Source organism: Camarhynchus parvulus, chromosome 1, assembly GCF_901933205.1.
Source record: "Camarhynchus parvulus chromosome 1, STF_HiC, whole genome shotgun sequence".
NCBI lineage: Eukaryota > Metazoa > Chordata > Aves > Passeriformes > Thraupidae > Camarhynchus > Camarhynchus parvulus.
The window spans coordinates 11,971,352-11,985,807 of NC_044571.1; the positions used below are offsets into that span (position 1 = coordinate 11,971,352).

Genomic DNA, 14,456 nt, shown 5'->3' on the forward strand with positions numbered 1-14,456 from the left:
TCTGGTATAAATCACACACTTGAAGAATCTTTCTCTGCTTTCTTTATATCAGAGTCAATCAAACAGAATATATGGATGTTTATTGTGAGGTTAATCACTTGACAGTAATTGCCTATCTGTACTGACCAAACAAATCAATGTTGTACAACAGCAAAGAGATCCTGGTTATTGAGTTTAAATAAATATGATTGATTACTTGAATCTCCCAAAACAACATAAACAGTATGATTTCCAGACACATCCAACAGTGGAAAATTGCATTCCCTAATTGACCATAATTTCTGTTAATGCGGACGGAAAATGGGTTACAGTGAATGAGAAAGCAAACTTTTTACCACTAAAGAAAACTGTTGCAATTCAACCTAATGCTTAACATAAGTGTGTTACAAGTTGCTGCTGTGCCTCAGATTTATATATTAGATACAAAAAAAGGATTAAGAACAACCCACATAATTATTCTGGAAGACTTTTCTTGGTTTACTAGATATTTTGAAGGTGCAAAAACTTATACATACAAGCCTCTTTGTCAACCATATGGATCTAGTTCACCTCAAATTTGCCAGGAAAATCCTCATTCTGCCTTCTTTTAGGAAATAAATCATGAAACTACACAGCATTACACAGATCATGATGCACCTTGCCTACCATTGTAATCCCATAATTGTAAAAGCCCATTTTTTACCTTACATGTATGTTCAGCTATATGTTTTACATAATTGTAAAATGGAGGTTAGAGGTCTGGTGAAGAATTGAAAATTCAATGGGCCATTCTTCACATTGTTCTGCTGCTGTAGATGCTACTCTTACAGTATATATTTTGCTTTCATTCATAATGGATTTTAAATATTGATGTGGTAGTTTTAAAAACAGGTTATATTAAATGCATCTTATGCAATTGCTGTTTGCTGAATTATAGAGTTTATTCATGTTACATAATTACTATGTGGAACTTAATACTTCAAAATGTTTTCGAAGCCAAGACTAAATGGATTAAAAAAATAATCAGACTAATGAAAAATAGATTAATTGGTAACTACAGTGCATGATGATTGAGATCAGGAAGTTCTTGAACTATAAACTAGAGAAAGTACTAAGAGAATAACAGAGGAAAAATGCTTCTGTCCCTCATCATGCACTGCTCAACACTTGAAATGGTCTCATTGGGACAGAGCTGCTGCTCTTGGGTTGTGGCTACAGCTGTTCTCATGTCCAAAGACAATTAGAGCTTGTACAAATAGAGTTATTGCTACAGATTTTTTTATGTCCCAAGTAATTTAATAACATGACAGGATATGATAGATATTTTTCTTTCCTGTAAGAGGACATGTTTTCTGAATCTACCTGTTCCTTGACCACACCTTCCACTAAAAAAAAAAAAAAAAAGCTGCCCACAAGCTTTTCAAACACAACAAAACTCAGACTTGCCAAGGTATTACAGATATCACTGTGAAGTATTCAGAACAGTTTTAATGTATCAACCATTCACACCTAGGCACGCAGCAAAGATGTGTGCAAATGGTATGACTCAAACCCACACAACCTGAACCACAATATTCAGTGTTTTTTTTCTAAATATAAGAGATAGAAAGAGCCTGTAATTACCTGTAACTGTCAACTCCGTAGTTCTTCTGACAACAAAGAATCCATATTTTAGCTCACAAGTGTAATTTCCAATGTCATCCTCTCTAACTTCCCGAATGACAAGAGTGTCTTTTTTAAACACAATACTTGATCTCCATGTCTTTGACTTGCATTCCTGTTTAAAGAGAATATAAAACTTCAGGGATTGTGTTCTTACACTTAAAACGTACCACTGTGAACAATGCTGCCCAAAGTAAAGGTGTCTAGGCAAGAGCCCAGGCTAGATATAAATGTATATAAACTAAATATGTAAAAATCCAGCCTATTTAGATGTTGGTTAAAACTAATTTTATCACCAGACTTGATATTTATGCCTCTGGCTATAAAAGGGAGTTGATTCCTTTGGTGGTTTGTTTTTTTGACATTGGTTTCCTGAGTTGCTCATATTTAATTTACTTATTTAGCTTTACACTTATGTCTGCAATCTTTTATATTACCAGTAGCTCAAGCTGCAGGGGATATTTTTTTGTTATTTTTTTATTCAATTTTTAAAAAAACATTATAATTAAAAATGTATAGAAACAGAAGATGAGAATGAGGAGAAATAAGGATGCTATATATCTCTTTCTAAAACAATCTTAGAATCAAAGCTCTCTGTACCTAGAAAAGATGCATTCTTAATATAAAAAAGTATTTTATTAAAGACACAAAATCCAAGATGAGAATACGAAAATAGTTGGCTACACTTCTCCTATTTAGATATGCTATCAGTTAATTTGGACATTATCTTTCCAGGTCACAAAATTTTAAATTTTAGGTAGCACAGTCTTGTATACCATAATTAATTTTACTGTCCACAGGAAACACTACTTGCAAGAACTTGGCCCTTAAGTAATGATCTAGAAAGCATAACACAATATTGAAATAAAGTTATTGATAAAAACAATGAAATTATATTTGCAAATAGAACTTTAAGTATATATGTACAAAAATTTTGGTAGTATTTGCTGAATTTTATGCTGTAAAATTAGGCTGTTTATTCAGGTAAAGCAGACATAAATTTCCCATACAGTTTAATAAAGGAAGCAGTTTAATTTCTCAGTTAGTTAATTCTTTTCTACCATTGGTTCTGTTGTCTTTTCTTGACAAAATTAAAAACAATGCGAGCTTCATAACACACTTAGATCAAGAGAATCATAAGAACATTGCATAATATACATTTGAAGGTGTAAATCTCTTGCATTCCTTACCTTATACCACAGAATTTCAGGCTCCCTAAATGGAAATAAAAAATCCTCAATTTCAGGACATGAGATTTCCTTGCTTTTGCTAAGTTCAGCTTTTTCAAAATATTTCATCTTTGAATTGTAGCAGAGTCCGGTATCGTTTTCACCCACTGTCAGCGAAATGGACACTTTCATACAGTAAGTTGAGTTTCTGTAAGGCAATGAAAATAGAAAGAAAAGTCTAATAAATTGGAACTCAAGCAAAAGACCTAGAACCACATATTCATCAGCGCTGAGTATGCCTTAAAATGAAAGTGGCAATATATTTCAGACGTTAATTAAAACTAATCTTGTGATTAATTATAGAATGAAGGATGTTTCAATGTAAGGCGCTGCCAGTTTGTTGACCATAGCCTTCAATGCCCATACTCCCAGGACAAAATGTTCTGCATTACCTACAGACTTCATGAGCTTGTGTTCTCTCCTGAAACTTGTTGCTACATCTGCTTCTGGATGTTGATAAGCAAGGCAGGCAGAGATTAGGGAACTTTGTCTGCCTTCCCACATTCCACTATGTGATTCAATCAGGCAAAAAGACAAAACTGCTTGAATTTTTTTTTTGTTTGAGTTTCCAGGTGGGGAGCAAATGAGGGAATAAAGTTGAGTACTCCCCAGGAGCACACTGTGATGGTGTAAGATTTCTCTCCTACTGTTCTGTAAATGCATTTTACCCCTGGACTGCTGACAGAGGATTCTGCAGAGAGCACTGAGGAAAGATTCACCTCCTTATCACCATTCTCATCCTCTATGAGCTGATTGCTTTTTCTATAATGGACTTGTGTGTATCAGACATGGCAGAATCTCAAAGATCAAATTCTTGATATCTGTTTCCTTTTTCTGTTCAATAAGAGGGAATATAAATAATTTGGGATAAAGAATAAGAAAACTTAATTTACAAAACACTAGAGTCCAATTTTCTACAGAAAATGCAACCCTGTAAGTAACTATCAAATTAGAGAATAGTGTTAGAAACATAAATTTTTAAACAGAATGATCCTTAGCTGTTGATCTAATTCATGGACTTGTAAAGCAATCAAACACAAAATTATTTCCTTATAATGAAGAAGTAAGTATAATTTGTTACCATGTTTGAGAAACTGGCTGTATAAAGCAAATAAGGTTGTTTAAGCTTTATGCAAGTCAAAGATAGGATCCACTGGATATGGACCACTCTTACTGCATTTAAGCTGGTAAAGAGCCAATTCCCATTCTTACCTGTACATGCAATTGAAAATCACTCACCTTTTAAAGAATATTTTTATTAGTGTAAATTATGTAATGTCTCCATTAAGGTGTTACCTGGAATATTTTATTTATTTGGATTTTTATCATGTGTCTTGAAAATATCATAAAAAGTCACTTAATTCTGTTTTTCCAAATTTTTTTTTGTTCTTGGAAGACTCATTCCTTGGAAACAGGTTCTGAACAATCCATCAAACTCTGAGGTTTTAGAGTAAACTAACTAGATGGGAGTGTCCTCTTATCAGATGACAGGGATTAGTATATAGTGAGCTGTTTGGCTATACAATTTTCACATTTAAATATTCTCTTTAATTCCTTCCTGTATGTTTAAGCATCATGTTTAGTTCATGTTACTGAATCTCATTATTTAAATATTTCTAGGAGGACATGGCAGGGAAAAAAAAAAAAAAGGAGGACATTTTATTGTCTTCCCAGTCTCTGAAGAAGCAAGGCTAGTAAAATTTTTGCATAGACATCCTTCAGCATTGGAGCGAATTTTGCAAAATTTATGATTAAATGTTTTGATCCACTAAAGAACTCTGTTCTGCAACAGTGACAGTGTCAATTGCCAGAGACAGAATTTTGTTTGAGGCACATCCAAGTTTCTATCACAACAGCAGATCCTTTAGCAGATGCAGCTAAGGCTTCCTGCTCCATAAGAGAAGAATTTTGGAAATATTTCAGAATGTTTAAATTAATTGTTTGAAGTGGATATTTCTAAACTGTCAGATACAAGGTACTGAAAAATTTGGGGTGGATTTTTGACAGCTGAGCTCCCCAACAGAATTTTCTTTCAAAAGCCCAAAACATTATCAAAAATGTTTTGATACCCCTACAATTGGGGTTTTGAAACCCCTACAATTCCAGATACCCACTGGTGACACAGACTTCCTTATTTCAATTCTAAATACTAACTGCACTGTCAGTCTGACTCATCTCATGCTCTGTGTCACAAACCAAGGCTGTTGGGATGAAACAAAACTCAAAGACATTGGTACAGAAGGCAGAGCAACACAAACAGTATGAGGTAAGAAAACCAAGATAACGGGCTCACAGTACAGAAAAAGAAAATTAAAAAGTCCCCAGGTAGGAATGAAGAAGGAGAAGGAGAAGGAGAAGGAGAAGGAGAAGAAGGAGAAGGAGAAGGAGAAGGAGAAGAAGGAGGAGGAGGAGGAGGAGGAGGAGGAGGAGGAGGAGGAGGAGGAGGAGGAGGAGGAGGAGGAGGAGGAGAAGGAGAAGGAGAAGGAGGAGGAGAAGAAGAAGAAGAAGAAGAAGAAGAAGAAAAAGAAGAAGAAGAAGAAGAGGAAGAGGGGCTGAGTTTGCTGGTTACAGCTCGAGCATGAAGGATACAGTAGATGTCAAACCTTTCAGGCACAGAAAAAGCAGCAGCAGAGCTCTCTGGAGCATGCCCATATGGCAGACAGTACAAATGCTCACATGTTAGAAGTAAAACGGTTTTCCCTATGTGTCTTACTTGAGGGACCAGATAAGTAACAAATAAAACAAAAGAAAAACCCTACAGCACGAGTTTAGGGAGTTTTAAAAATTGGTGTTAGCCATTTAGCCCCATCAGCTCACTGCCCCCCCAGTGGCTTCTGGAGCATTCATTCAGGACAGCAGTTCACAAACTTTATATGCAGGATTCCCTTTTATTGGATTTGGGTTTTGTTTGTTATTTTGGGATTCTTTTCCCCAAAAATTATTTCCCCAAACTGTGCTTTAACTCACTTATGACATGATACATTTTGGGCATTTATTTTGTTTGGTTTTGCCTTTATTTTTTTCTTGAATATGGTGATAAGAAGAGGTGAGAATTATCAAATTAATTTACTCCTAATTTGACCAGTCCCAAATGTTCGCAAATATAAAGTCAGCAAGAACCTTTTTGTATATATAAGTGAAGGTTTTCATTTTCATCTGTTATTCAATAGATTTTCAAGTGTTAAAATAATGAGATCTTAAAGTACAAAATACAATAAGAGGAAGAAAAAAGCTGTTTGGTGTTTTTTATTTATGACACCAAACCCATTTAAATCAAATTTATCTTAAAACAAAGTTAAATGAACAAGTAACTTGTTAGAGAGAAAAGGAGAAGAGACATAAGGGGGAAAACTGACAAGAGAACCCACACAAAGAATATCTCCTCTAAGCTTTAGCTTTTACAATATTCCCATCAACTTTTAAAGGAGTTGCTTTGAGAATTAAGCACTTAAACGTGGTTTCTTTATAAATACATCTCTAAAATGGGCCAGATGGGTTTACACTTACAAAACTGCTTTTTTTTCCCTCAGAAAAAGACCTCTGATAATTGTCAGTCTCCAGCCTCACCAGAGAGAGCTCAGTGGTGGATTTATACAGCTCAGTACTGTCCAGGCAGCATCCCTCATCATCCCTATTCATGACAGAAGGGAAAGTGGGACTCTTCCTGTTACTTGTCCACTCCAGTGCTTTGCCATTGTACTATTTACAGAGTAAACAAACTGGAGAGAAAACAGGAAGCCAGAAAATCTCTCTTATGTTTCTCTTCATCATACAAAGTTGAAAAGTAACTTTATTTCCAACTCCTTCAGAACCGGAGATTTAAAAGAAAGTCTGAGAAAAATCTTTTCTTTGCAGTTTTATTTTAAATTTTAATAAGGGAACTTAGCCAGTGATGTACATTTTCATTTTCTACAAATGGTTCACCCCATTTCTGGGGAAAACTTTTGTTGACATCATTAAGTAGTTTTTTGCTTGATTTTGCAGACACAATTTTGTCCTTTTTCAGTCCAAGTAACTTGTGTTACAGTTATTTGGATGCCCGAAAGCTGGAGAGCAAAGAATTCATTCAAGACAGAAACAAAAACACGTTATTGATAATCTACTCGTGCTCTTGGCCTGTGGCTCCAAAGGCTCTTTGTGAGCCTTTAAACTTTCACACAAAAATTTTTAAAGCCTCCACATAGCAGCAGGGTTTTCTGAGGACACCCCTGAGGCCTTGGGCACGTGGTGAGGGAGGAAGGCCAGGGTACCTTGGGGCAGCCAGGATTACTCTCGTGCTCTGAGGTCCCCTTGGTGGCAGGATCTGATGGCTCCAGCTGGTCTCTGCCCCCTCAGTGGTTTCTGGAGCATTCATTCAGGACAGCAGTTCACAAACTTTTTATGCAGGATTCCCTTTTATTGGATTTGGGTTGTGTTTGCTATTTGGATTTGGTTTTTTCCCCCCAGGCTCTGGAATGGCTGACTCCCACACTCTCTGGTTCTGATATCTGGGATCACAGATTGCCTTTTCCACAAAGCTTCCAGAGCCAGCAGAGCTGCAAGTGCTGGGGCAGTGCTTCAGGCATGGGGAAAAGAGAAGAAAAGTGGAGGGAGATGGACAGAAGCCAGCTGGAATTTTCCTCTGTGCCTTAGAAATTATCTCCTGCTTCCATACCCTGGGGGGCCAACCCAGTTTGGAAACTGCTTTTGACCTCAATTGAATTACATAAGCACTGATTTCTTCCCTCAAGGGTCACCTAATTATGTGCATGATACTGTGAAATAACCCAGTGCACACGAGCCTCCAGGACTATTTGAATATCAATACTCTACAAGATACTTGTTTCAATAGGTTTGAATTAGACACACCAGGAAATATTGTTTAGTTTTAATGCCTGCTTCCATCCTTGGAAGCCAAACCTCCACATTTTATCTTTTTCTGACACAAGTGGTACACACTGCCATCCTGAGTTTCCCCTTCACTCCAAACCTGTCAAAAGAGAATGTCAAAATGCTAAGTCTAAATGCATTAGAATAATGCTTTCCTTGTGTAAGAGAGAGCTAGTGACTGATGTGAAAGGCCTTTTATTGATGTTCTGAAAAATAAAAATTAAATTAAATTAGCCTTTACAAAGGGAATTTAATTTTCTCATCCTTATAATACCTTAAGGCTTCTTTTTTCGGGTAAACTAGAAAAAAGGTGTAAATGTTTATGTTACTGATTTGTCTGTATTATCTCTGTCTTTTTTTAAGTCAAGATGAAACATTTCCTTATAAGAACTGGAATCAATCTGATATTGATTTCCACATTTTAATAAAACTTCACGTTCTTAGTAAAAAATACTCAAAAAATTATGACAATAATCTTAATTATGAACTTGTACTGGCAATTACATAGAAGGCAAAATTACATAAAATTAACTCATTTCCCTAATTTCCCCATCAAACATTTTCTTTCACATTAAATTTTCCTTTCAAATACATTACAAGAAAAAATCCATAATCCTACTGTACAGGTATACAAAAATATTCCTATAATGTAACTCTGTCTGCACTCCTACAGTATGAATATAAATATAAATTAAGTTTATTTGAAGTTAAAGATTTCTTACAGAGAAAATGTGTCTATATGTCTATACATATGTGTCTATCAACCAGTCATATGAGTATGCTGAGGATTTCAGTGATTGCAAAAATAATACTAGAGGTATGTGATTCAAGAAAGAAACTATAAAAATTTTGAGAGCATATTTATAGTATACCTATATGTTATTTAGTATGAGAAAATTTTGATTTTAAAAATAACTTTCTATTAAAATATTTGGTATCAAAAATTCAGAGAATAGCACTTATGGATTGCAGGTAGAAATGTTAGAGGTAGTTAAGAAGGATATTAGTAAATCAAAAAAGCATTGTGCTGCACAGGATATATAGGGTGAGTAAAATATGGATTTCCACTAGTCTGAATTTAATTGCACATTTGATATTTTAGTACTAGTTACAAATTTAGTGCTAAATTAGCTCCTCATTTCAGTAAGGCTTCCCAGGATCATTAGTGAAGAAATTTTGGGCCAGTGAGTCATAAAGTGCTACAATGGAGATGTGTCAGAATGATACTAAACGTTTTCACTGCAGCAGATCAATGTATATTCCCAGAGGAGACAGAAGTACGAAGAGCTGTGCAAAAGTGTACCCTTACAGATGAAAATCCCTTTAGCTTTCAGCAAACTGCAGTGGGGAGATAATACCAGAGCATGAAATGCCTCTAGGTATGCTCTGTCCTCAATACAGGAGGCAATGGCACTGCTTTTTCTTGGGAACCAAGGATCCTGAAGAAGAGTAATTTTTATACCCTTAGCACCATATGCCAGAATAGCAGAAACGCTTCTTTTGAAAATTGCAACGTAACAGAGTTATGTTAGTCTTCTCATTTATTTTATTTCTAGAATCACAGAATCACAAAATGTTTGAGATCAGAAGGGAACTCTGGATGTCATCTTGTCCAACCCCCCTGATCAAGGAGAGCCACTTAGCTCTGCTTGCCCAGGAGCGTGTTCAGACTGCTTTTAAATATTGCCAAGGATGGAGGCTCCACAACCTTCCTGGGCAACCAGTTCCAGGGTTCAGTTGTCCTCCTGGTAAAAAGTGTTTCCTGATGTTCAAATGGAATATTCTGTGTTCCAGTTTGTGCCCATTGTCTCTGGTCCTGTAACCAGGCAACACTGAAAAGAGCCTGGCTCCATGCTGTTGGCACTCATCCTTCAGAAATGTATATCTGTCAGCGAGATTCTCTGTGCTTTCTCCAGGGTAAAGAGTCCCAGCTCTCTTTGCCGGTGCTCACAGCAGAGATGCTCCAGTTCCTTTATCATCTTCCTGCTTCTTCATTGGACTCTCTCCATGTTTCTCTTGCACCAGTGAGTCTGGAACTGGACACTGAACTCCTGTGGTCTCACCAGTGCTGAGTGAAGAGGAAGGGTTCGCCTCCCTTGGTGTGCTGACAATACTAATACAGCACAGCTCATCATTCACCTCTTTTGTGGCAGGGGTACATGGCTTGTTCATGTTCAGCTTGCTTTTCACCAGAACCCCCAAGTCCTTTTCTTCAAAGTTGTATATATTTTTGTTCATGAAACATCTGTTTTCTCAGGTGGTTTTTCACCCACAGGGGATGGAGGGGAACCATTAAACAACAAAAAAATACTTTCCCCAAGTAAAAGGGACAAAAAAAAATAGGGCTGAAAAAATGCAGACTTTTCAGAGCCTGCTCCAGCAGCTGCACTTCTGTGCTCAGGAACAATTCAGTATTACTACATCCTGATGACTCAGAAGGTCAACAAATACTGGAATGTCTTTATCACCAAATCATCCCTTTTGGAAATGCCTTGTTTTATAGCACTAAAACTGAAAACATTGAAAATGCAGTGCTGCTAAAAGGCTTCTCCCTTGTTCCCTCTCTTTGCTTGATGAACTCACACAGTTCTCAAATAAAGACAGATCCTGTCATTCAGTCTCAAATGCTAAGTTAGTTTTCTGTTCAGCTGTCAAGCACATGCATAAAGAATATTCCATGAAGGTATCTGTCTTGTTTCCAAGTGATTAGATATTTATCTGCTGCTAACTCTGCATGAGTCTGTTATTTTCTGAATAGAAAAGTAACTCATTAACAGTAGATATGGACCGAGATATTGAACAATTACAACATTTATTATAGATATTAGAATAATGACATTTGCACATGAATAAAATTCCCTTGAAAATCTCTCCATAACTCTTTCCCATATCTACCCAATAAAAATGGGAATACATTAAAAAATTATCACATTTAGTAGATTCAAGGCTGTTTCCTAACATACTGATGACACTTTTCCAGACTCCCAAAAATTCTCTAATGGGATTTAATGACAATTCTGAATTAAAAAACCTAAATAATTCCTAGAATTATGACTCCTACATTTGTTAAAATAAACAAAACAAAGAAACAAAAAAACCAAACCTCTCCTCCCAAAAAACTGAAACAACTCCCTCCCAAAAAAACCCAAACCCCTACAGTTTTAATTACACTTGTTTTACACCTACTTTCCTAAGAAGAAACAATTCAGATATGAGTCAGTCTTCCTTACCAGTCACAGGATTAAAAGGAAGACAGTAATATGACATCTCAGTAAGAGCATTGCTGTGTGCAGATTGAGCCAGAACTCAAAAGAAAGCAGCAACTTTCTGCAGAAAGGTCAGTCTTTGGAAAAGTTGCTACTGTTGCTACTAAAGCAGAAATTTAGAAATGTGCAACAATTTTTATGGCATTTATACGACTAAAGACCTCGGAGCAAGTCCTGAATTTCCAAAGGCAGCAGGAATTGAAAGAACAAATCAATAAACAAAATTATACACAATTTGGATTTGTTCTTCATTTGAGGACCATAAAGAACACAGGAAACTTAGCTTTTCACCATTTTTGACTGTGTTCATACGAACAGCTTTACCTAAAAACAATTTCCAAAATTGTCTCAGTGTGATCAGTAACGACATAATAAATATTTTTATTTCACTCAAATTTTAAGCTCTAATATGCTCCTGATACCCTTCAGGCAGTAGCTGAAGGTGAGAGTTATGGAAGCTCAGGCAATATAAACCTGCCTGTGTTCATATCAACAGCATCCCTGAACACAAACATGGGCAAGCAATGACTTCACCCACCTGAGCTACCAACTCTGCCCAGCACTGAAAGTGTTCTCAGTTCAGCCTCCAGAGCTTCTGTCCAGTTTTCATTTCTGCCCTTAAATGTACTAAACACCATCATTATGTCCATAGAGTGAAGGGAAATTGTAGAAAAATAATCATCTTTACAGAGAAGATAAAAGAACTCAGTGAGCCATTTCAGGTTAACATTATCTGAGGATCTTTGGAAATATTTCATTGAGGAGGCTGGGACAGCCAGAAGGATGCACTCTGTTGTAAGGCTTTCAAAGCATGAGCTGAGACTACATTATAAAGAATTATTAATTCTTTTCTTCTACAGAATCCCCAAATAAATTAATTTTTTTTTCCTCAGCATAAAACCAATACCTGTGGACTTTCACTCCTAATGCCACATTTCCATCTCCAGTGACTGAGCCTAAGTACAACACAACACATTGAGAATCCAGCAGAGACAGAAGTCAGTATATATTCAGCAAGTATATGAAATTATACTATTATTTGTTCTTGTCTACAACCAAAGTAAACAACTCTGATGTGACAAATGAAAAGGTTTTGGCTGCCCAAACAAACAGAGTGTGAGGATAAGGCACAGGCAAGTGCCAGACACTATTGCTATATATTTTCATTTCTTGATTTAGCTTTCAAGCTTGCTGCTACGTGTCATCCTCAGAAGCATGAATCACCCAGAACATCCAGACATGAAGATCCAAAGTCATATGAACAGCAGCAAAATGAATGTATGAGAGCTTTCTACACAGAAGCTTTGAATAATTTCACCTAAATCAAGTGTACTTGTGTAAGCTATTTTCATTTCACAAAAATGAGGTTTGCTTTACACATTTTAATTCATACCTCAAACATAAAAGGTAAGCTGAACAAGTTTAAATACATTTCAGACAATTGAAAGTCACTTCTTTTTCAGCTGGACTATGATGTAACATTCATGTGCCAGAGCCTTTATACAGCACCTCTCACTGCAGATGCAGGAGGGACAGTAGCAGACAGCTCTCTCTCAAACATATTTTTTCTTGGTGGTGGACTCATAGAAAAGTCCACTTCATTTGTCAGAAATGCAGAATCTCCACTTTGGCTTGTCTGGCTGCTTCCTCCTATAGCAGGACACAGCTTCCAGCTGGGCTGGTGCTGTTTCCTTAATCATCTGCTGTTCTTTATCACCTAGCTTCACCCACAAATTCCCCACTATCTAAATATAGGAATAGCTATATAAAAATGTTCAGTTCCATTTATAAATACACGGGCTCAAAACCCTGCCACCAGTTTTACAATACGTAGAGAATGAATGAATATATAAACTATTTATGAGTAGAAAAACTATATTGTCATTTATGTACCACATTTTCTGGTTTCTATTTTTGTTTCTGCAATCTATTTCAGTCACATTTTTTTCTCCATATCGGGAAAGAACAAAGAGAACCTGCGAATTCCTGTATTGATTAAACACTTTGTCACATTTTTCATGATGTGGATGAATTAATTTGCAAGCATTTAATATTCAGAGCAGTTTGAATTAAATAGCTATTTTCTTGACATTTGTTCAGAAACATGACTTCTGCTTATGCTCTTGATGTCTTTGTTAGAGTCAGGTGAAGCTAAAACCTGAGGGATGGGGAGAGGCTGAAGGTTCATCCAGCAGCTGGGCTAAGCACAGGTACCCACAGGTGGGCACACACACAGACATGCACATGCACACACACACAGAGGAGCTCAAAGGACTGCTGACACACATACAGGAGCTCACAGGGCTGCTCACAATCATACACACACACAGACACAGGAGCTCACAGGACTGCTCACATACACACAGGATCTCACAGGGCTGCTCTCACTCACACACACACACACACACACACACACACACACACACACACACACACACACAGATGAGCTCAAAGGACTGCTCACATACACACACGAGCTCACAGGGCTGCTCTCACACACACACACACACACACACACACACACCACACACACACACCCACCCCTACACAGATGCCCTGTGCCTGCTGAAATAATAAAGCGCAGAGCTGTCCCAGCCCAGTGCCTCCCCTCCAGCTGATCAAGTAGATCAGTGGAAGCCAGCCAGTGGAAGACGCACATACACAAACAGTGTGGGTGCTTCCAGCCACTGTCTTTAGCCTCTCATCCCAGGAGCTGGCCCAGGAGCTCTGTTTGCCCCAGCTGCTGGCCCTGGCACATGAGGTTTGCAGTTCCCATCAGCTGCTGGTCCTCAGACAGCTCACCCCGCTCCCCAGCCAGGCCAGCTCAAAGCTCACTACTGTGCACCAACCCCTGCTTAGTGGAGGCAACACACCCACAGGGAGTGCTGAAATGAACTCCCATTTAATGAGAAGATGGGACAAATTATATAGCTTAAACTAGAGTACCTACCATCAGTATATTTACACTGAACAGCATTTTATCTCCTTTCCTTACTATCCTTTTATATTCTACTTCCTTTCTTTCCTGCACATTAGTCTCTCTGTACCTCTGGTTCTTCCCCTAAATAAGATTCATGCATCCTCAGAATCACTTCAAAAGATCATTTAGCAATATTTTTTACATAAACAAAAAAAGCTTTTCCTCCCTGCATCCCACAGGAAGCCCCACACACTCTTCAGTCCAAAGGCCTTTCCAGGAGGGAACATCTGCAAGTGCTTGGGTGGTTTTCTTACAGGTCATGGGGATTTGTTACCCATCTCTGCTTCTCTAACCCCCCACTGAGCCTTTGTGTTTTCCACAATCATCTTCAGGCACTAGAGTGTGACTAACTTGGCACTACATGTGTGATAGCAGACAAGGTATCAGTGTATTCATTTTTAAACAAAGACCTTCAGACAGTTCTCAAAGATCATACAGGGTAACACTCTTGACAAGTTACTGATTTCTTCC

At 37.4% G+C, this 14,456-nt stretch overlaps 1 protein-coding gene across 1 annotated transcript in view; it reads right to left on the reverse strand.

Moving 5' to 3' along the window:
• The window catches only part of IL1RAPL1 (interleukin 1 receptor accessory protein like 1), a 683,803-nt gene that overhangs the window by 256,484 nt on the left and 412,863 nt on the right, over positions 1–14,456 (reverse strand). The window contains exons 4-5 of the mRNA XM_030954108.1: positions 2,832–3,018; positions 1,603–1,756 (exon numbers count right to left, since the gene is read on the reverse strand). Coding sequence (XP_030809968.1) covers positions 1,603–1,756; positions 2,832–3,018 — 341 coding nt within the window. The remainder of the gene's footprint in view (positions 1–1,602; positions 1,757–2,831; positions 3,019–14,456) is intronic.